Source organism: Orbicella franksi, chromosome 3 (genome assembly GCF_964199315.1).
Source record: "Orbicella franksi chromosome 3, jaOrbFran1.1, whole genome shotgun sequence".
NCBI classification, from domain to species: Eukaryota; Metazoa; Cnidaria; class Anthozoa; order Scleractinia; family Merulinidae; genus Orbicella; species Orbicella franksi.
The window spans coordinates 29,251,169-29,274,978 of record NC_138147.1 but is presented as its reverse complement, the minus strand read 5'-3'; the positions used below and the strand labels follow the sequence as shown (position 1 = coordinate 29,274,978).

The following is a 23,810-nucleotide window of genomic DNA, read 5'->3' as shown; positions in this document are numbered from 1 at the left end:
GGATCGGCTATAGGGATGTTATCCTCAGAGACATCAACAGCACCCAGAACTGGTCAGTATTAATTAAAAAAATAACTTAAGGCTCCTAATTTTTGTCCATAGATCAGATGTGAAGTTCATTCACTCATCTCTGAGATGTTTCCATCATGGTTACTGATAACGTCAATCAAAAACTGAAAATGTTCATGCAACATGTTAAACTGGTTTGGCTTGTTTCGTCAGGTTATCTTGTCTCTTCACTTGAGTAAACATCCGGCTCCCATGATCATATTGTTAATCTCTCTAGAGAGCTAGTCAATGTTGAGAACAAGTCGGTGTGCCTCACATAAAAGTGAAATTCCGCTACAGCTTGATAAATATTTCCTTGCGGTTCCGTCAAGTGTATAGTTAAAACAACATTTGAAGACATCTGCGCTAAGGATATAACTTTTTTCACTTTAATTTTTTCACAATGCTATTCATAGTTCCTGTATAAGGAGAAACAAACGGTGCATCTGTAAATTGTTTTCAAAAAGCAACGTTATATAAATATTCTAACATGACTACAAGGCTTTCAGGACAAAATCGCAAGTTTCTTTTGTCCCTCAATTCTCAAAAGAGTCCTGGATACAAAAAAAAAAAATAAACAAAACCAAATACAGATGTTTTTCCTGAAAGCCTCGAAGCCGTGTTAAAATGTTGATATATCGAACGTAGATTATTTAAAACGTTGTTATTAGGTACACAGAAATATATTAAAGTTGCATGAAGTTTCTTCCCGATTTGCCTGTTTTCGCCTTTGCTCGACAGATTTGTTTGTTAAAATATAGTCACTAAACCACGTAATACCAAGTAGAATTGAACTTCCACTGTGATTACCCAGGGCCTGCTACCATCTACACTCGTAGCTTAGTCGGCGGAGAAACGGGTCTCTAATCTGGAGGTCCTGGGTTTGAACCCGCCAAAGTGCTGCGAGGTGAAACTTTGTGTTAGCAAATGCACCCTTAACTCCAGTCCACTCATTCACGATGCACTCTGTCTTTGAACACTGACTGGACATTGCCACTGCAGGCAACTTCGTCTCACATGCTCAGGATGCTAATCTCACTAATTACTTAAACTAAAACCTACAATATGGTAACTCCCAGTGCTCACTTTAAACTTACCCTCTTCTTTGGCATGATACTCAAAAGCAGTTATTTTTGCTGATAAATGGGTTCATCAATCTGTTGGTCTATAATAATGGATCTAATAGTTGGATCTTATAACACCCAGTTGTCAGTTAATTACGCTCCCTGAGGAATGTTTCGTACGCGTTAGCCGTTTATCTGCATTTTTATTTCGAACTTAATTCATATTTCCCTCTCGGTCGTTTTTTCACCGCTGGTTCAAGGAACGCACATTTTTCAGGGTAACTGTTACACAGAGTATTTCTACAGCGCCATAACAAGTGCTAGTCCAGATTTATTTGCTCGATTTTCCGTTAAATTTTCGCCGCTTTTCATGCAGTGTTGTACATTTCGTTTTGTTTATCCATTTGTAATTTCAGTTTAAACGTCGTCTATCCTCAATTGATTTTGACCTTCAATTCACCATGTATCTGCAAAGACTGACGTTCAGGTTTTTAGCGTTTATTGTTTGCCAAGAGAGAAGTCGCCTACGGCAGTTACAGATAAAGACAGAACACGTAAAAACTGAAGCAACGTTCCGTCTGCGATGGATGTTATTTTCAATGGGGGTGAGCGGAGTTTCGATTTCGTAGTTTCTTTTGGATGATACCTAATCATCGAGTGATATTACCAAGAAGGACCTCCCCTCCCCTCCTTCCTTGGCCCGAAACACAATGGAAGTAGAACCCCGCATAGCTGCAAGTCTCAACTAATACTTCTTGACACGAGACGATGAGACGATGATCATCGTCTCCTGTTCTCGTTGTTCTCTTAAATGAAGGTTCGTTCTGAGTGATGCTGCAGATTCAACTGACCTCCTCAGGGCTCAGAGCAATGTTTTCTTCGGGCAGAGGGTTTCGACTCGAAAACCACTTCGTATAGCTTTTACTCCAAAGGCGAAGTGGAATTCATGGTATAAAACCCAACTTATTTAAATTGAAATTAAATTAATGCTCTGCCCTTCCAAGTGAGATCATGCGTAAGGCGAATAATTTGCTCGCTAAATAAGCTTAAGATACTAGATAGTAGCTATGCTTCCACTCCGAGAAGGATTAGTTAGGTACACATATATGTATCCCGTAATCCCTGCATGCCTCGATCTATATTATCAATTAGTATATACCACACAAGTGAATAGTGCTTTTCGCGCGCTCTGATTGGTTACCTCGGAGGTGATTAGCAAGTACTATTCACCTCCGAGCAGCCGGCGCGAGAGATTTTAAAATTTCCGACCGCTTGTCACACATAAAATAACGTTTTGGTCCGCTAACTATTCAGCTTATGTGGTATATACTAAAACAATTATTCACCTCAGTGTCGGTGAAAGGGATGGATTTTTACCTCGACGCTTCGCGGCTCGGTAAATATCCACCTCTATTCACCTCCACTTCGGTGAATAATTGTTAACTATTATTGATCACATGACCAAATCATTTAACATGGACGCGATCCAAGAGAACACGGAGGAATGTGTTTTATTTCATCGTCTTCTCTAACGAATGATTCAGAATACACTTCCTCGTTTACCATTTGTTGATGGGAGCTTCGTAACACGGTTTGTTTAAAAGAATTTAGTATAGGTAATCATACGATTTCGAGTTCAATTTGAAATTAATTTGCACGAGTGAGTTTTTCAAAAAGCTGAAACTGCACGAGCCGCTTCGGCGAGTGCAATTTCAGCTTTTTGAAAAACTCACAAGTGCAAATTAATTCCACATTGAACGAGAAAAACCGTATGATTACTTATTAATAATATAGACATAAAAAAATTTGCGTGGAGAAAGTGCTGGAAGACCTTTCTTGAAGCCATTTTTTCTCATTCGAGAAAACTTTTTTCAAAGTTTCCGCACAAAATTTTCCTCATCATTTTACGTAATATCATTAGCTTCGAAAATTTCCTATTGTCTTTCAGCCAATCATAACCCAGAATTACGATGTGTAATTTGCACTGTTGCTACACTTTTTGCACCGGTGTTACACTTTTTGCACTGGTGTACACTTAAACTACACTGCTCTCAGCCAATCAGAGTCGAGTAATTTTTTCATGTATATTATTATTTACCGAACACGATCGAACGCAGTCAATTGGATTGTGTTGGATTGAGATCGGTTGCCGAACTTAATCGAACTCATCCTAATGAATTGGGTTCGACTGGCTTCGATTAAGTTTAACTGTTTCGGAAATCGAATTCACACATAGTTCGATTGAGTTCGATTTCCGAACGTTCGATTGTCTACTGGCCGGATTAACGTGAGCGGCGGATCGAAATAACACGCTTGTGCTGATACCAACTGATCATACAGACCCTCAAACTGGTAAGAAAACAACCGAGAAAAAAAAGACAACCAAAATATCTACGCGGTGAAAAATAAAACATCATATATACTCCAGATGCCACTTTATTTCTCTAGAACTGGTAAAGAAGCGCGCAAGCGAGAAAAAACAAGGAGTCGATACACAATATATATACCTTATGTTATTGTTGTTGCTGTTGTTGTCGTTGTTGTTGAGCTGATATAATGTTCCATGAACACGAGGCGAGAAAGAACGAAACAATACACCAAATATTGTTAGACCTCTCTTATCCCGCAAATTTATACACCAGTCTATTGTATTGTATTCGCGACTGTTTGTCCTATTCGCGACCCGTTAATTTCGAGCCTCAAATAACTCGATTCCGCTTGGTCGAAGGTGCCTCACCTCGATCTTTCGATCGTCCACCATCCCTTATACCAGCGACACGGATGAAAGTGATAGCTTTGACCGACGAAACTTAACCGTGTTGAACAACTATTCAGAAATGTTTTTGTAAAATAAACGACTTTTTTCATTCCTCACTCGCACATCTTCAAACCCTACTGATAACTTCAGTTTTCTCCATAATGTAGTTAATTAAAAGTCATTTTTTCCTCACGCTATATTTAGATTTAACTTCCCGCGCCAAAATTGTAAACATTTATGCCAAGAAATATGAGCCTTGCTAACAAAGGAAGTCCTAACCTTTTCCCGTTTTTCCTGAAAGTGATTAAATCTGTCGCTTAATATGTCGGGATCTGTTTTCCATTCCAATTACTTTATCGCCATTTTTTTTACAACACATTTATCTCATCTATGGTGTAATCCGCTAAGAACTTATTTTAAGTCTCGAAGTCGATCTTGTTTCAATAAATAAACGCTTCAATTTATATTAAGCAGGAAAGAGCTGTCTCGAAAGAAAGACGTTTGCAACACAAACCATTGTTTTTTATAGCACGGTTTCAAATTAAAGTTCAACAAGAATGCCGCTCACCTCAATTCAATTTTCAAATTCTAAACCGACATATGTTCTGTCACTCAATAGAGTGTAGCTTCGAATTTTTTTTCATTATAAAATGCTGATTCACATAAAAGCACATGCCACCCGCCGAAAAATTCTGTATGCTAATACTGAACTCATTTTGCATTCACAGCTGCAGAAATATGCGCCATCTATAAGACAAAATTTCAAAAATTTTGCATGTTTCAAAAACTGAAATTTATCTTAAGCCTCAATGAAGACTTAAGTCATAATTTTCGAATAATGCCCGTCCGAGTGTTCATTGCGTATCCCACAGTATACTTGTTTTATTCGCTAAATCTATAATAAATTATTTTGTGACTATTCCTTAGGTTTAAGAACTAAAGACGAATCATGAAAACACCAGAGTAGGGCTGAACCCGAGACGGTCATTGTAAAAGTTAACTGCATGATTTTTCTTTTACGTCGTGATCTCATAAGAACTCCGCGTAAAAAAAAACAAAACAAAAAAAAACACCAACTGTTTAACTTTATAACTGTATTTTGTGTGGTGTAGACGACGCGGTAACAGATAGCAGTTGATTATTTTTTATCTCTATCCTCAGTTGCAAACTTACAATATGAAACAATATTTACAGCAATAATGAAAACTTCTCCTTGGCTATCTAATTGCTAGAGAAACATTTCATACTGATATATTAAAATGAGTAAGCACCCCTTTTAATTTCAGACAATGCTCACGAGAACTTTTAAAATCCCAGTTTTAAAACATCATTAACTTTTCACCATATTGGTCTACAAGAGCTAACTCGAAAAACAAAGGCAAAGCACTTGTCTGACTGTGTCCTTCACCCCCTGTCTGACTTCATCTAGTTTCCAACAGTAAAGAATCGGGTTTAATGACGAGTTTAAGTAAACTAAAGTGGTTGTATAAGCCCCAGCAAGATGAAGAGATGCAGATAGTCCACTCTCAACCCATAAGGCCTCCCCTATACCATAGGGAAGATAACACGCGACAAGGGTCAGTTGCAGCCATATTGCACTGGACACTGCCCTCTTGTATCGCGCTATGTTAAGTTGATTTGTTTGGTTCGGTTGTTGAACATGGTCTTGTACTTGATTTTGATGATGACGGAGGGTGAGGAAAATCTTTGTGTAAGAGAGAATAGAGATTATAAGACACAGTGGTATATAAATGATGCCATAGAAAACGGTTATAAGGGGATTCAAAAAGTACATTGCTGAAAAGACAACGGGCAAAATCCATAAGATAATAAGGATCACGTAGGTTCGCTTTAAAGTTACAATTTGTCTGTATCTCAGTCCCAACAACAGGGCGAGAAGTCTGTCCACGCTTATTGCAGTCAGAGTTCCGACTGACACTCCACACAAAATATAAGATATTGTCATGAAACCTCTAAATAGGTAGCGACAAATATTCCAATTTTCATTCGCTACAGACATGTAATAGGTGACAGCCAAAGGCTCTGCAAATAGACCAACACAGAGATCAGTTGTTGCAAGGCAACGAAGCAAGAGTTTGGAAGGCGGATGAAGTGAAGACTCCTTGTGAAGAGCAATTAGGATCAGAGCATTTCCAAGAAATGCAGTAACGGACAGGAAAGAGTTTGAAACGGAAATAAATGTCAAATGACTGTGTAGTCCAGCAGATAAATCGAGCGAACAATGTAAGTCTTCGAAAGTTTTCTGCCGTCCATCTCCAATGAAGTCGGGTGCTGCCATACTGATCTGCAAAATAGCGATTTGCAGTTTATCTGGAATCAATAGCGAAACTTCTCAATGTAGTAAAGTTACGGCGCAGTTACCTGCCACCACAGTAACTGAGGAACAATCCAAACGCCTTTTTTATTTATTTGCTCCAACTTGTCAATATATGGATCATTGACAGTTTGGAAAGAAAACTTAACTAGCCAAGCAGCTGGTTAACTGTCATAATCTGAACGCTGACTGGTTTATGTTTTGGAACGTCAAAGAAGAACAAAAGTCCTCTGAGAGGACATATTGTTACTTAATAGTGAACAACCACAAAGCTACAAAAAAAAAAAAACAGTTGCGGAGTTTTAGTTTTATTTCAAAATACTTGTCTTGAAATTTAAATGCTTGACACATATGTCCGATGCGAAGATGGCAAGGCCAGGACGGGAACTGCAGTGGACGCGGGAAACTTTCGCTAGTCCCGTCGTGTCGCCAAAGACAAAATTCTTTTTCGTATTGGACGGCGACGTCAATTACTCGAGCTACAGAAAAACTTTTCACAAAACCAATGACATCCTTTAGAGATGGTAGAAATCGTATCCTATTAAGCTTAAACGATGGTGAACGGACGACGCTGAAATAATCTTTATATAAGCTTATATGAAGCAAACATTCCTGATCTGTCAGTATTTCAGTTATAAAGAATCCAGAATTTCCGTATGAAGAGATCTTATTGACTTGGTTCAGACAGCTTTTTGCCAGCAGAGCGTTTCATAATCCTGTCCAGGAGTCCTGACTTGGGTGAATAGTTCAATTTCCATTTGAAATTTAATCAAGTACAAACATTACATCTAATTCCGGTTAGTATGAGTAAATGAAATAAACATCAATTTAAGAATGTGCATTTATTTACTCCATGGATGCTTTCAAGGCACGTAACAATCGAATTTCCAATCAAAACCTTTCGGAAACCGCTCAAAATCCTGCAAGATTCTTCGAGAAAAGTACTTTGGCACATTCGGTGAAAGCTATACCTAGTTATATGGGAAAGAAAGATGGAAAACTGAGAAAACATTGCGGCCACTCAGCAACATATGTGATTATCCAAACGATGCACGTCATGTCGAAGAGCATGGGAAAACCAGTCTGCAATGTACTTCGTGCGGTCAACGGTTAGAGATCGTAGTCATTCGTAATGCTTCATAATGCTATTTTTCTGCTAATAAATTCGCATTTTTTTTTTCACTCCAGTAGAGATATCAAATTAAACGGAACCAATTTTAAACAGTAAAATTAGTTATTTTCATGAAAACGCCTGTTTAAAAGCGAAAAGCGATCGAAAGAACTTGAGCAAATCTCGAGGTATTTTCGATCTCGCTTCGTGAGATCCGAAAAGTCACGGGCTATCTTACTGACTTACTTTCTTACTAACGGACCCGATGACATTACGGTTACTTCCAGTAACCACAGAAACGACTTGTGTAAGCTACACATTCTTATGAAAAAGTGCTATCGAAATTTTCCCATGGGACTTATGATTTTCCACCCCAGGGAAGTGTTTTGTTACAGGTCCTTTCACAATTCGGATATCTTTAGTTTTAGCTACTGGTTTAAGCAGAATTCATTTAAGTATCACTGAAAATTTAAGTATCACTTTAGTCCAGCAGTTAAACCTTCGAAACAGAAGAGTTTTTCAACTGTTTTCTGCTGTCCATCTCCAGTAAAGTTTGCTGTTGCCATATTGACCATATTGGCTATTTGTAGCTTAGCTGTAAACTGGAATCGATTAGCTATCACTGTCTAAACGCCTTGGTGTAGTTGAGTTACAAATTGGACTGTTGACAACTGACCAACAATCCGGAACGCGTTCTATAATATCTTTTTTCAAGTTTGCCAAAACGTGTATCGTATGTATATGAACGATTCATTGACAGTTTAGGAAGACAAATTAACTAGCTGTACTCAAGCAGTTGGTTTATGTGTACCGGTGTACTATCTGTGTTTTATTTCATTTGATAATCAAAACAAAAATTATAGTTTAACTCAGTATTGGTTTGAAGGATTTTCGTTCACGGGTTGCTCGACTTCCGTGACTTTTAAAGCTTTCAAATACACGGGGCCATCTACCAACGCGTAATGCCGATATTAAAATGTAAATCATGGGCCGTCCGTTTGCATCATGATTTCAACACTCTCACATTCGCGCATTGTGTAAATTTTTCGGGCAAGAAAGTTACGTTTCCCCAAGTCTGAAGGTGCCCGTACGCCTATGGCTATGCGTGAAAGACTCTCATTTAATAGGGGACATGATTTTCAGTTTGAGTGACATTTAATATAATATTCAAGTGATTCACAGAAACAGGACTAGAAGAGACATCACATTTTTTTTTCTGAAACTAATTTGCAAAAGTTAATGTAAAAGGACTGGACATGCAACAGTTGAAATTCCGACAAAATCGTCTTAAAATTAATCATTACGTTGTCTCAGAAAATGAAAACTTTGCACAAGTTCTTTTGATTCTGCCAACACTATAAAGCACTGAGTACAAGCTGCTGTTTATGTTATGGAAGACATAATATTTTCAGCTTTACTGTTTCTTTGTCAGTTAAAATGAAATGACTGCCTTCCTTCCTTTGGTGTCACTTTGATTGAACAACAAGTCCTCTTTAAAACTTTGCATGCAAATGAATAATGCAGAGAAAACACAGAATTAAACATCTGTTTTGATCTCAATTTACATTCACTGACAATCCAAATGAATCGCGCTTCCTGTGTGCAAGAGGCTTGTGATGTCATATTTGCTTTAGTCCTACGCCTCAAAATGTAGAAAAACGATGCAAAAAAATAAAATTATGCGTTTTCCTGGGAAGAGTTAAGGTTGCTCTCTATAGTTTTACGATCGCGCGAGGGCTGAGAAAGTAATCTGCGCGCGCTCAAAGGAAAACGTCAGTGTTTTTCGATATTTTATTACGACATGAGCACAAAAAGCAAAACTGACAGTGACTTTTCTCGCGTTTCTTTCGGTGAAATTCCGTAAAATTTGGCAGATTGGTAGCAAATATTTTACTTTAGACGGAGCTCGTTTTTCAGGGAAGTCTATAGGACTAGATTTTTTGCAGCGGTAAAAGACATAAATTTGAAAATATCGAAAAAAAATGCCTTTAAAAACCCTAGTTTTTTCGTGTTTAAAATTCGTATCCCGCTGGAAGCGATATGCTGTTAAAAATTTTGGAAGATTTCACCGAAGGAAACTCATGAAAACCACAAATAAAGCCATAAAAACAGCAAAAAACAAACTTGTTTGGGCATTTATAATTTAAGACTAAATCCCAAAATTTTAAAAGAGATGATAGCAAAACACTATTTAATCATTGCTTATTAAGTTTGAGAGAACTAGGTGTGAAAGCGAATGCAAAAACAGCATTCAAAACATAACACTTGCGAGCGCAACGCCATAAATGATTACCCTATGGAGCCACCTTAAGCAGCAGTGTTCTGAACTATGATATTTAAATTTAGAGGTTATCCTAGCGATGGCGGCAGTTGGCTCGCAATTTGTCAACCTTGTATTTCTTTCTTGGAAATTTCATTCATTGGTCAGTTTCACTTAGAAGGGGTGGCGAATGGTAAAATCCGAGACTTGCTGAGACGCCGAGACAGTTGTTTAAGAATTCGAGACCGAGACTTAAACGATTTCGGAAAATCCGAGCCCGAGACCGTAATTATGCAAAACTCCGAGACCGACGTGAGATTCGTGCGCTCTTGGTCGCTTGAAACTGGATCTCATTTCGGGAGGTGGTCGAAACTATTATACAATCAATAACTTGTTGTTTATTTGAACTACCAAAATAGCAGTCACAGATAAACGCTAACTATTTAGTTATGCATTAACATTTCGACCTTTTTACGGTCTATCACGACCCGACTTTCAGCTACTTTCTAGGTCACGCGCATTCATCAACTTCCGGTCAGCTAGCTTCAAACATCTCATAGCTTCTCATCGGCGATCATCCGTTAGTTTCTTGAGCTGACTACGCGATCTAACTTCAGCTGCTAAATATTGTTTGACCTTCCGTACTGGTTGATATAACGCGTTATGGAGGAGGAGAGTGTGGAGGACAAGAAACGGCGAAAACGCAAATGTAAGTGAATTGTTAACTTTGTAATTATTCATACATGATTATTCATTATTATTCTCGTGTCTCCGGACATTGCCTATAAAAGATGTATCTTGAATAGCTCTTGCTATTCGTAAGCATCGATTTAAGGTCTACATATGCATTTGCTTGTGTGTTTGTAAGACTTTTACTCTAAAACTGTGTTAGCTTGTATTTTAACTGCGCAATGAAAGACTAATGAAGCATCATAGTGACCGGCTGTCATGGCGTGAACAAATTCGCCGGCAAATTATTTTCTTGCGCAGGCCACCTGTGTGAGTGACCTAGTAAAACGATAATTTCGACCGCGAAATGGATAAAAACCTAGGCTCAATACTGGAACAAGTTTGACTAGTTGGTGCAATGTTGCTGCAAGATTGGAGACCATACCAAACCTGTGATGCAGCAAAAATGCACATATACTCTCCAGATTCAGAGGACTGTTTGCCGTTTCACTATGAGTTCACTGGCATGGTTAAGTTGGATCAAGTTGCGTGTAAGCTAAGAGCCGAGGGCTCTATCAGTTATGTTGATGATGACTTTCATCTGGAAATCGATGAAGCTATTTACCATCAGTGTGTAATGGAATTGAGCCAAATTCCTAGGAAAGAACCCTCCACAGAAACGGCAGTCAGAGACAAAAATAGTGCCAGTACTTCCAGAGGGCGATCACTGACTGAGGCTTCCACACAGATATCGCCAGTAAAATGTGGTATAAAAGTAAAGTCTTCACGTGTCAAGTGGCTTAACAGGCAAGGACGAGGAGTTCAACACATGTTAACCCTTTGAGCCCCAATTACTCATATGCGCGTAATTGATGGTCATGTTCATTGTACCACTTGTGACGTCATCAATTTCAATGTCATCAGATATTCTTGATAAGCAGAGAGTAGAACTAGGCTAGGCCTATGGGTACAGTTGTCAGGTTTAAATATCGACGACATTCCGACGTTGCAAATCGAAAAACAACGTTATCAGGTTTGGTGCAAAAAGGGTCGTTAAATGGTCCACTATGCCTATGATTGATCAAGGTGCATTTCTAGGCTTCGCCCGTAATTAACATCCAACTTTTCACGGCAGCCAGAGAGAACATGCAACGCAAAAGGGCCGAGAAAAAACAAAGGAAAGGGGCAACAAACAAAATCGAGAACGGGTAATGGCACCAAAAAAAAGTCCAAATTTTGGCTTATGCGCATGTCCGGAATTGAATATTGCTTAATTGTGCACGTAATCCTCGAAAAATCTCTCTTTTTGGTAAAAAAAAAGGCTATCTTAGCAAAACTTAGGCTTATTTAACGTCATGGCAGCCAAAAAACCTGACTAAACGGTAAAAACGGTATTTTTTGGCGAAAGTTTGGTATTCAAAAGGTTAACCCCTACTGAGCATTTTGTAAAGCTCCCTGACAGTTGGCAGGTACTCATTTATACTCCTGGGTAGACAGAGACACTGTGGAAGGGGTGACCTGCACCGTTTACAAGGTTCTTTATAATTGGCCAAACGAAACAACAACAAAAATTAACAATAGGTTAACAGCACAAATAATACTCTTAGCCCAAAGAAGCTCAAAGAGCAAAAGAGGTGCAGATTAACAAGAACGAATCAAAATAGAGGTTCTAAAGAGGTGCAGGTCAACTGCTGTGAAAGTAAAGTGTTTAGCTTGCTCTAGAAGGCGACGCGGCGCACGACTCACGAATGTGAAGTAACTTACCACAAAGGACGAGGAGAACGAAACGTTGGATTACCAAACACATGGTAAGAACACTACATAATGTAAGTAAAACAAATTAAAGTAAGCATGCGGTTAGTCGTTGTCTTTAAGGCGTCTTATTTAGAAGTGATATCTACATTTATATTTTCTACGACCTCCAGAAGTTCTACAGTTGACGTAGTGCTCCTTTATTGCAAAGACCATTACAGTAAAATATTGTGTTTGTTTTGCGAAACGGTATCCTACAATAGCTTAGAATACACCGTCTTAGACACGCCGGTATATTCCAGACTACAATCGCACGTCCTTAGGCTAACTACTTATAAAATCTGAATCGAGTTACTTGAATTCGTTGACTTAGCCGCCTAAAAATACAGTCCACCGACCATGTTTTCGTGCGATTTCAGCGTCAAAGCGTGCGCATGGTTATTGTCAGCGGAAACCTGATCAAATGAGCATGCGCGCGGGCTGAGTGAATATAGTGGAAGTAAAAGTTCCGTATTTGCCGCCGTTTGGGTAAACGCCATGCTTAATCTCAGCAACACTGACTTTGCTCGCTCAACGCGATAATTTTTGCCGGAGAACCTCTGCTAAAAAACCAAATCCGACACTCCGAGACCTTGCGAAAAAAATTCGAGACTCCGAGACCGAAAGAAATACATGAAAAACAAGACTTCGTGACTCGTCACAAAAGCTTCCGAGATTCCGAGATCGGATCAAGAATTTCCGAGATCCACGATTTTCTGGGTACCATTCGCCACCCCTTCAATAACTCGAGCAACACAAAGTCTCACTTCAAACGCACGCTCGTTCACACATGCACATGCACTCGCTTGGTCATGTGACCACTGTTCATAGCCCTGGATGTCCACAGGATACCAGACCACATTGCCAAACACCGAACAGAGAGTTGAAAATACCACGCGACGCGGAGTATTTTTGACAAACTTCGAAATGTTTGGAAATGTGCTCAAACACTGTATTTTTTGGTTGATATATTTTCTTAATCGAAGTTAAAACTAAGGAGAAAACGGAGAAATAAAATCGTACAATTTATGCTAATTAAGATCAGATATCCAAACAACGCTACGTTCATGATTTCGTTTGCATAAACTTGAGGAATTATTAATAAGTTCGAGGAAGTGAACTCATAAATTTTAAAGAAATCCAATGACTGTTCAGTTCAGTTGTTAAGACCAAAATTAGCCGCTTTAAGTACTTAAAAATTGTACAATGCCGTAATCAGTATAAAATGCATTAGCTAGCTAGAAGTCCAGCGATGACATTTAAAATGGCTGGGCATAGTTGCCATTAGTCTAATCCTCCAACCAGTCTGCAATCGACAGGCATACTGAAAGAGGAAGTGGTATCAGAAGGTGAGTTCAGGCTTTAGCTTCCGCGTGATTGGAATGGTATTCTGCGCCTTGATAAAAATAGAGCTCTTCCTAGCTCCTTGTTAAAATTTGATAGGGCCCGACAATAACTGACCTATTCCGGTGCCATGATTAAAACCGTGATGAAGGTAGTGATAAAAAAAAAAAAAAAAAAAAAAAAAAATAGAGGATAAAGTTACGTTATGAAATTTTGCATGTTGCTTTGATCAAAATAAAAAAAAAAATGAATAAAAGAATTATGTTCTCCCTACCTACTTTTGGGCAGTTTTTGTGTTTTGTTTTTTGTTTTTTGTTTTTTTTGTTTTTTGCACTTAGCTTGTCAAGTAAATTCTTCATCAATGAAAGCTATCTTTATGAATCGTCTGTTGAACAGAAAACGTTATACCTTTTGCCTTAAAACCAGTGGCCAGTTGACTTGAGCAAATGTCAAATTTAAGACGTAAGACCTCAGTAGGTAACCAGCTTTTATCAGGAGCCATAATCGGGGACGGAGACCGCAATTCTTGGGATCCGCTCGCACCCATGATATGGGACACTATTGGTATTTTTAGAACAAATTTCGCTACCCTGACGACATATATCCGAGCAAATCCAAGCACATGTCGTGGGTTCTCGCGTGGATGTTGTCATGTTGCGTGATCAAATGGCGGGAGTAACGAGATTCTCTTGCCAATTTTTACAGCGATGGCAGGGAATAAGAACCAGGGAGCTTATATGTAGGACGGATTCTAGAGCGATCCGAGCAAAAAGGTGTGATGTAAGAGACTGGAGTCTCCTATGAGAAGATTATTTCCCGTCTGCAGCCAGTAGATTTGTAAAGAAATTCGACAATATGAATTGATGATGGCGACTTCTTTCGTGCATTTTATGGTCTGAGCTAGTGGAAAAGGTGACCTTTTCAAGGTCGCAAACAAGACTTCAATTTCGCGCTATGAATACTCTGGTATCGCGTTAATTTTTGAGTTTCTCAAACAATGTTTAAACATAACCTAAACCTGTTTTTCATAGTTTCTTATTGTTTCTGCTTGTATGGTGAATCATAGTTAATAGAGAGAAAATGGTTATGAAAGCCGACAAACTTCTTTGTTTTGGACCTTTGTTCGCTTTTTTTGGCCTTGACGGTGCACAAAACAATAATTGTTTACTCCGTACTGAGGAACTAACAAGTAGAGACGTGTTGGTTACGTAATTTATGCATAGTATATGAGCGAAAAACAAAGGATTGTACACTATCGTGGACCTTCCAACATAAATCTTGACATCTTTGTTTGCTCCTTTGATGTTTGCCGGGTGTCATAACAATTTCCCTCTAAATTAAATACTATGGGCGAGTCTGCAAAAGTCTTTGAAATAATATACCAGGCACGAAAGACATTGTTTGACTACATTTCCAAACACCGAGGAGAGAGTTGAAAATACGACGCATAGCGGAGAATTTTTGACGAACTTCGAGGGGGTCAAACACTGTCTTGAGTGTTTGATATATCTTCTCAAAAAACACCGTGACGGTCATGATTTCCTTTGTTTAAACTTGAGAAATTATTAATGAGTTTGAGAAAGGAACTCATTTTCATAGTGAAGCGCGTGCACTTTCAACACCGAGTCGGTGTTTTCAATTGTCAGCAAATCTTGACAAAGATTTCTTTCGTTATCTTTTGGGCTTTAGATGCTGCAAACAGTTTCCACCAATGCCTAAAGACTGGTTTTCACTAGCGGCGCAAGCAGAAGCGCAAACACAAGCGCAAACAGAATAAGTCTTATTTCACCGTGAAAATGACCTTGAAGCAGGCGTAAGCACAAGCGCAAGCACAGGCACAAAGTTCAAATTTTTTCCTTCTTCTTTTGCTTGCGCTTATGCTTGCGTTTGCGCTACAACAAGTGAAAACGAAATACCACTCACGCATAACACAAGCACAAAGATATTTACCACACGTGGTTGTGTTTGGCCACCGCGAACACTGGATTCAGATGATTTTGCTTGTGCTTGTGTTTGCGTCGAATTTCGTTTTCGCTTGGGTCATCTCTATTTCTTGCGTTCATACTTGCACTTGTGCTTGCGCTTGTAATGCATGCGAAAGCGCAATTTGTTCTAAAAGTAGCAAAATTTTCCAATGTCGTAATAACAGCCCCCATACTAGAAATGGCGCGCGCCGATCACGGTCTCCGTCCCAGACTTTGGCTCCTGCTTTCATATACATCGGAGTTTCAAGTAATTGACCATTTTTGTGATAAAGTTGTTCTGCTGACCCACTACAGAGGGACGAAGGGGAATACCCTTCCATAAGTTTAAGACTCTTTAAGCAATGATGAGGCAACTTAGGGTATATAGTACAGCCAAAAGTGTTTCCTATGGACAAATAGGAGCGCAAAGTTATTACGTCATGACATCTCGATTGCAGCCATATGCATCTCAGATTCGCGATCTTGGATTTCTTGATTTTTCAAAATTTCAGAAAACAAACAAAAATGACTCAGAAATGATAATGTGAAGCGACTTATTAAATGTTTATACTATAGTTCAGGTTTTCATCGTGACACTTTCAAGATTGGGGGCCTTTCAGTAAACTTTATTTTTTGTAAGCCGTAGTTGTCGGTTTTATTAGAATTTAGTGACTTATACTATGTAATCGTCTCACAAACGACTAACAAATTACTTGTTTTGAAAGCAGAAATGTGCTGAGCATCTCACAGTATTATCCGCCTTGTACGAAAGGAGTAAGACACCCATTTTACTGGATAATATGCAGATGTTTTCAGGAGGTGGGATTTAGAGCAAATATAATAGTAACAATAAAATTTGTCGTAATAACGAGAAGAAGTAGTTAACAAATTCTTCTTTTATAATGCTTTATTTGCTACAATAACAACTACACTAGTCCTCTTCTTGTTCATTTACCGCTTCAACCTAAGATGAGAGAGAGTGAGAGAACGAAAGAGAAAAAAAAAAACAAAAAAAAAAACAGTCGTAATTACACAAATACCACAAATAAGGGAACCAGACAATAAAACTTGATCTGATAAAAGTTTATCAAACAATTGAGTAGGTAAAGTTAACAGGAACTCATGATGGATAATTGAAATCATACTCCGTTAATCGAGCCTGCCTTTCGTCTGTGAGCTTACATTTTAAATTAGCAGCGGTGGCATGTTTTCCGGCAGTTTGCTTGGACAAATGGATGCCAGCTGCAATAACTGGTCCATTGCCGACAATTTGGGTGTTTGTCTTCACAACCTGGAAGCATGAATAAAACAGTCAGCACTGGAAGCATGTAAGCATAGACCTAGTGCGAAAAACGAATCAGGTCAGGCGGCTTTAGGTCGAGAAAAACCCAAAAGTGCTCTTGGTTGTTAGAATATATTATCACATGTCTAGGTTACTCAAGGGTAAAGGTGGATTGATTGGAGCACAATAGATTGGGATTGTGCAAGAATCCCGAGGCAGTCACGCACTTTCGACACATTACTAGAAAGTAGGATTGTGTAATTACCACCTGCTACTCGACGAAGGTAAATAACCTCGTTGCCTTGGATCGTAAGAGGGTAATAGGGGAGCTTGTTCAGTGTAACTGTCTCTCTTAGTCTGTAGGGCTTAACCTTGAAATTGTTCAAGTAATCAAGCCCCCTTAATCCCTGGCTTTACTGAAAGCCGTTTTACTTGAGTCTTAAGCAAAAATAGCTCGACTGTTGCCTTAAATAATTCTTGTTGTCACTATTACTAAAACCAACTCGAGAGAGGGGATAACAAGATAAAATCGCTTTTACTCACCTCCTCCGCCACCTCCACCACCTCCACCACCACCTAAAACGAAAACACAAAGTGTTTTCTTTCTCTTCTTTTTTTTTTTTTTTCGGCCAAAACTGGACAATAACACCACTGTTTCACGCCTTGAGCGCTTGGGATGGACTGGGTACAACTCAAGTCACGAGACATTGTTTTTTTCTTGTCTGTCTTCTTAGGAGTGAGGTTTGTGAAATGTGAACAATATTTTTTTTTTCACTATTTGCCGTTAAATTGAGCATTATATAGGACAACGACTAAAGCCGAAGACTATGTTATGTTGACATTCATTCGCACTGATTAGCTTTTAGTATCCGTAGTGACAACAGTTACTGTATACGTTTCATTTTCGTTTCCTTTCATTCGCTTGGACATTTATCGTATGCCTTGTTGGTTTACTTTTTGTTTATTCCTTTAGGGATTCAAACACTATTAAAAACTCGTAAAGTTGTGTTGGGATCTAAGGAATTCTATAACTGAAATCAGTGTAGAAACAATCACTCTTGAGCTATAAGAGCTCAGGAAATGAGAAAAAGTACGATTACTTAAATTTGATCGTTTCAAAATGAAATCCGGACTTGTGCATTTTGGATATAAATGTGATCGAACCCTAAATCAATGTTGACACAACAATGTAAATATAATGCCATCCAGTAACTTTAACCAATATGTACAAAGATACATGTTAATAGAATTACTTATTAAACGATTTTAAAAATCACGTTTATGTTTTGTGACAAATCGCTTACTGTTCTTTTTGTACATAGTTATTTCTAGAGCTCTGTAATGGTAAAAGAGGAGAATTTTAACCGAAATTTATTAAAGTACCTGACTTCTTCTGGTTGATCCATCCAATAAAACTGCTTATACGAGCGAACACTGTATAATGATCAGTCCTGCATTGGGAGTGTCCCCAGCTAACGGCACCTCGCAAAACAAATTTTCCACCCTCTTTACATACAAACGGTCCACCACTGTCTCCCTGACGCACATTTTTAAGGAGAAAAATAAGGTTGACATCAATCTTACACAGTAAGATAAGAAGCAGGGTAATATATTGCATTCTGGCTCTATAACACTCTTCATACTGTAGTTAAAAGGTTGCCAAGTAACACACTTCATTATATAGCTAGCTCCGCAAGCGGGCAAGATGAATCAAATCCTGCGCTGTGATTGGCTAACCGAGCGGGCAATATGGAGCTATCTTGCCCGCTCGGGACTACCCGCCGTCTCACGCAAGAAAACTTTCCCCGAAAGCCGTATAATAAATCCTTTGTTGACCAAGCTTGTTCGGTCAAGATGGCTGGATATTGGCCTCGTTCTTTTTTTGCGAGTTTATGGACCTCGACTCCGTCTCGGTCCAAAAACACGCAGAAAAAGAACTTAGCCAATATCCAGCCATCTTGACTTCACACTTGGTCAATAACCCATACGTATTGTCTAAAAGAGGCTGACAATTAACGCTTGATAGCAACGGGGGGATTTGCTTTAAAGTTGCACATTTTCGGGAAGTATCAGCCGACATTTTCTTCTGAGGTGAAGCATGAATTCCTACATGTTAACATGTTTCTCCTCTTACATCGTTGTTGTTGCCGTTGTTACTGGCGAATAAGATCGATGAGTTGAAAATAAAACAAAACAAAATATACAGAGATGGCAAAATTTTCCTCCTTAAATGGGGAAAGGAACTTGCAGATTACGATAGCAGATAATTTAGTTATTTTGAGTAGTGTAAATAACTTTGAGCTGTACTCCAACATGACGGTATCTTTGGTAAAGTCTTACTGTAAACTTAACAAATCGAGGTCACTTTAAGATAGGAGCGTAAAAGGAGAGAGATACTTCCCTGTAATTTTTTTGGAATGGTCCCATTTTTGGTTTATTTACCTGACATCCACCTTTGCCTTGACCTCCAGCGCACACCATGGACCTTTGATCAACAGGAGCTAATCTTCCGTTCACTCTGCTGCAGGCACTGTGTCCAGCCACAGGTAGTACAGCCTGTTGGAGAGTGTCAGCGGCATTTCCACCTCCGACAGCTCTCCCCCAGCCTGCAACAACATCATATTTATTCAAATCTCACGCAAAGTGCCTTGCAGTAACAAAGAGTAAAAACAACATGTTGTTCTGAAGATGTCAGTTAAGCACAAGCGTAAAACCGTGAATTGACTCAATACGGCTTATCACAGAGTGGTAGACTAGTGATTAATGAATCAGGGTCAATCAATGATGACACAAAGGAATATCTGCATGCATTTCACATACCTGTAATGTAACACCGTGTTCCCGCGGGAACCCTGCTTCCTGAACTCGGCAAGCACACCGTGTTCACTTTGCTGCTCGCTTGTATTGACCGCTCTAGTTGCAGAAGGGCGATGTCATTACGCAGGTTCCTCATGCTAAATTGCTCGTGTTTGAACAACTGCTTCAAGCGGAAAGTCTGTTGAACGACTGTTGATCCAGTCCGGCGATGAGCTCCTATCAATCATGAAATTCAATAAATGCGAACTATTTTAATCGAAAAGGAAAAGAACTGGAAATTCAGAAAATTCACTGCAAAAAGTGCTAAGTGAAAGTTGCGTATTCGGCAAATTGTAATAAAGGAGGGCATCGCTTCTGTCACAAAGCATTGTTAGATGTTAATTTGTGTTTCATCAGTTTATGGCGCCTTGGATTTCTTTCAGGGTAGGTAGCACAAGTAGAGTTCTTTCGGTGCAAATAGTTGGCGGCTTCTACCATAGGAAGACTATTTGGCATTTTTGGCGTGGCTTTAATTTAGCAAAAGAGATATTTCACTTGTTTATCCAGAGGCTCCTTGATCATAACAAAATTGAAAGAAAGTTAACGCTAAAACGAGGACCGAAGTGTATAGGACTGCAAAACTGGAAACGAGTCACCGGCACTAAAAACGAAAAAAAGAAACAACAACAACAACAGCAATAAAAAACAAAAATAAGACCAGAACCCTGCCTCGAAAAGTTCCTTACAAGAGGGTTTCCATGGGCTCGTGGCTTTTACGGCTAACGGTTAAATTTTAAGTATTTTTACGCCTAATGGTTAAATTTTTGGCCTTCTTAAGGTTAACGGTTAATTTTTACACGTTACGGTTAACCGAAATTTTAATGAAATTTTTAAGGCTAACGGCCTTTGAAATTCATATAATATGTAATAATGACTTTGGAAGATGCAACGTAAACGAAACCTGAACATGACGAAACGTTACTTAAGTACGCTTAGTAGGTACATGAATTGGTGCTTTAGCACATGAAGGGCGGTGCTTCAGTAAGTGAAGGAGGCTGACGCTACTGCATGATGCAACAGCAGTTTCGTAATTCTCTCAGACAATGGGAAAGCACTACATTCCTTGTCGATAGTCTGCAATAACTTACCCACAACGACAGTGTAGCCACTCGGTCTCGGGTTTCGATCCACACAGTGAGCCGCAGTGACGACCCAGTCTTTGTCAATAAGTGATCCTCCACAGATGTGGCGACCGTTGACTCTGAGTGAAATCTGCCAGGGCCAGGAGTGGGGCTGGGCATTTTCCCCATTCACCACCCTGCTTGAATATGGTCGATTTCCACAACCTGTGAAGTTTGACATTAATCTAATAAGATGCGCAACTATCACAATTACTTATAGAATCTGTGCCAGATTTTCACTTCAATCAGCTTTACACATGTGAGCTTCTTACGAGAAAATCTGAAGGTTGAAGTAGGCAACATTATTGTGATAAGTTATGGCGTTAGATTTATTCTGGTCAACGGCACAATTAGATACACGCCAGGATTTCTTTAACCCTTAAACCGGCCAGCAGCTTACGTAAAGGCTAGGCTTGATGGATGAACGAATTCTCAAGCTTAAAAGTTTGGTTAGATATTTGCGTCATCAGTTTCAAATAGACACATATAATATAGTTTGGTCTCAGAAAAGTGCCATGCCGTACTGAAGTGACTTTGCAGCTTTGAAATTTCTGTGTGACTGTGAGAGTTTCATCCCTAATCAAAATTAAACCTTCGATTAACCAAGGCATCTTCGAGTGAATGTACACTTATTACTCAAAAATTTGAAAGAAAATTGTAAATGGGCTTTCCTTACCTTGGGAGTATGAGACTCCAAGCAGAAAAAGCGCAACTCCGATGAAGAGATTCATCTTAAGCAAATGATGTTCAAATGCAGTAAGGAGTTACGGCGAACCTTTTTAAATACACCGCAGTGTTATTTTAATTGGATCTCAAGTGGACACCTTTTTAAACACCATAGACAAAAATTTTCTAAAGATTCTTTTCAACTTAGACTGTAAAGTTTGGCCAGTGGATGAATCAAGTGGCAAGAATTTTCTTCACTTGAATAGCCTTTTGCAAGGACTTATTCTTTTCTTTTATATTTGATTGGAGAATACATAGTTAATGGAGCGGGCTGGCTATGAAACCCGACAAATTCTTTGTTGTATGTTTTGTTCTTTTTTTTTTTTGGCCTTGACCGTGCAAAAAACACAATAGTTTTTTACTCCGTACTGAGCAACTAACCAATGGAAACGTTTTGGTTACGTAATTCATGCATAGTGTATGAGCGCTAAACAAAAGATTGTACCAATAGAAGAACACAATTTACTTGCTTAAAATTTTGCCGATGGATGGCGACAAGTATGTCAGGTGGGAAATGATATTTGGAAATGATATGCAGTGGTTTAATTTTGATAATTTCGGGATATGCACGAAAGGATTGAGCAGAATTGCGCGCTTTATCTAAAAGAGCGAAATTTAGTGGAAATAGGCATAAAACGAGATTTCAGATATGGGTGAATTGCCCAACTTCTCTCTGCCAGTAATTATGAGAATACCTAACCTGAAGAGATACCAACTTGTCTGTAGGTGATTCTTGGGTTTAGCGAAGAACGTTGACGCAATGAATCAAACACAAAAGACTGTTGTCAAAATTTCTAGAAGCCACTAAGGTCAATAACTCGAGCAACATAAAGTCTTACTTCAAACACACTTTTGTTCACAAATGTACATGCACATGCTATAGCTTGATCATGTGACCAGTGTTCATAGCCCCGGATGTCCACAGGAAACTGCACCATTTTGCCAAACACCGAGAAGAGGGTTGAAATACCATGCGACGCGAAGTATTTTTGAAAACCTTCGAAATGCTTCGAAATGTGGTCAAATACTGTCTTTCGTGTTTGATAAATCTCCTCAATCGAAGCTAAAACTAAGGAGAAAACGGAGAAATAAAATCGTACAATTTATGCTAATTAAGATCAGATATCCAAACACCGCTATGCTCAAGATTTCCTTGGCTTAAACTTGAAGAATTATTAATGAGTTTGAGGAAGCGAACTCATAAATTTTAAAGAAATTCAATGACTGTTCAGTTCAGTTGTTAAGACCAAAATTAGCCGCTCTAAGTACTTAAAAATTGTAAAATGCCGTAATCAGTATAAAATGCATTGGCTAGATAGAAGACCAGCGATGACATTCAAAATGGCTGGGCAGAGTTGCCATTAGTCTAATCCTCCAAACAATACAGTCTGCAATTAACAGGCATATTAAAAGAGGAGGTAGTATCAGAAGGTGAGTTCAGGCTTTAGCTTCCACTTGATTGGAATGGCATTCTGCGCCTCGATAAAAAAAAAAAAAAAAAAGAGCACTTCCTTGCTCTTTGTTAAGCTTTGATAGGGCGCGACAATAACTGACCTATTCCAGTGTCCTGATTAAAACCATGACGCGGGTAGTGAAAATAGAGAATAAAGCTACGTCATGAAATTTTGTACACTTCCTTTTAATCAAGAAAAAAAAAAATTGAAGGAAACAAAATCATGTTTTCCCTAACTATGTTTGGACAGTACCTTTTTCTCTTAATTAGCTGGTCAAGTAAATTCGTCATCAATGAAAGGTATGTTTATGAATCGTCTGTTGAACAGAAAAAGTTACACCTTTTTCTTTAAACCTGTGGCCAGTCGACTCGAACAAATGTTAAATTCAAGTCTTAAGACCTCAATAGGTGACCAGCTTTCATCTGGAACTATATCTCGAGGACAGAGACAGCAATTCCTGGGATCCGCGCGCACCTAGGATATGGGACACTTTTGGTATTTTTAGAACATTTCGGCACCCTGACGACAGATATCCGCGCAGATCCACGCATATGTCGTGGGTTCTCACGTGGATGTCAAGTTGGGAGATCAAATGGCAGGAGTAACGAATTTTTACAGCGATGGCAGGGAATAGGAACCAGGGCGCTCATATGTAGGACGGATTGTTGAGCGATCCGAGTAAAAAGGTGTGATGCAAGAGACTGGGGTCTCCTATGAGAAGATTATTTCCCGTCTGCAACCAGTAGATTTCTAAAGAAATTCGACTCCAGTTTATATGAGGGCGACTTCTTTCGTGCATTTTATGATCTGAGCTAATAGAAAAGGTGAGCTTTTCAAGGTCGAAAGCAAGACTTCAATTTCGCGCTGTGAATACTCTGGTATCTCGCTAATTTGTGAGTTTCTCAAACAATGTTTAAACATAACGAAAACCTGTTTTTGATAGTTTCTTATTGTTCCTGCTTGTTTGGCGAGTCGTAGTTAATAGAGGGAAATGGTTATAAGACCCGACAAACTTCCTTTTTCGGTT

General features: G+C 39.0%; 3 protein-coding genes across 6 annotated transcripts in view; all 3 read right to left on the bottom strand.

Annotated features, from left to right (window-relative positions):
• Window positions 1-23,810, bottom strand: part of LOC145481889 (lactadherin-like) — a 490,145-nt gene that overhangs the window by 90,932 nt on the left and 375,403 nt on the right. The window lies entirely within an intron of this gene.
• LOC145481872 (melanocyte-stimulating hormone receptor-like) lies at window positions 5,231-7,882 on the bottom strand. The gene is made up of 2 exons (XM_081460431.1): window positions 7,797-7,882; window positions 5,231-6,080 (listed from the first exon to the last, which is right to left on the bottom strand). The coding sequence occupies exons 1-2, from the start codon at window positions 7,880-7,882 to the stop codon at window positions 5,231-5,233; spliced, it is 936 nt and encodes a 311-aa protein (XP_081316557.1).
• Window positions 15,980-21,345, bottom strand: LOC145481875 (chymotrypsinogen B-like). 4 transcript variants are annotated; one of them, XM_081460434.1, is made up of 8 exons: window positions 21,280-21,345; window positions 20,571-20,768; window positions 19,447-19,659; window positions 19,069-19,232; window positions 18,010-18,163; window positions 17,170-17,202; window positions 16,527-16,635; window positions 15,980-16,308 (listed from the first exon to the last, which is right to left on the bottom strand). In XM_081460434.1, the coding sequence occupies exons 1-7, from the start codon at window positions 21,332-21,334 to the stop codon at window positions 16,535-16,537; spliced, it is 918 nt and encodes a 305-aa protein (XP_081316560.1). In that variant the 5' UTR covers window positions 21,335-21,345; the 3' UTR covers window positions 15,980-16,308; window positions 16,527-16,534. The 4 variants fall into 4 exon arrangements, with proteins under 4 accessions (XP_081316560.1, XP_081316559.1, XP_081316562.1 ...); XM_081460433.1 differs by having other exon boundaries at window positions 15,982-16,635; XM_081460436.1 differs by having other exon boundaries at window positions 15,982-16,635; window positions 17,170-17,190.

Bases quoted from the DNA above. Each gene is read 5' to 3' on its own strand.
- LOC145481875 (XM_081460434.1), bottom strand. From the start codon at position 21,334: ATGAATCTCTTCATCGGAGTTGCGCTTTTTCTGCTTGGAGTCTCATAC. The intron at 19,233-19,446 runs GTATGTGAAATG...ATGTTGTTGCAG, and splicing joins AACACGGTGTTACATTACAG to GCTGGGGGAGAGCTGTCGGA. The intron at 18,164-19,068 runs GTAAATAAACCA...AATGTGCGTCAG, and splicing joins AAGGCAAAGGTGGATGTCAG to GGAGACAGTGGTGGACCGTT.
- LOC145481872 (XM_081460431.1), bottom strand. From the start codon at position 7,882: ATGGCAACAGCAAACTTTACTGGAGATGGACAGCAGAAAACAGTTGAA. The intron at 6,081-7,796 runs GTGATACTTAAA...TGGACTACACAG, and splicing joins GGTTTAACTGCTGGACTAAA to TCATTTGACATTTATTTCCG.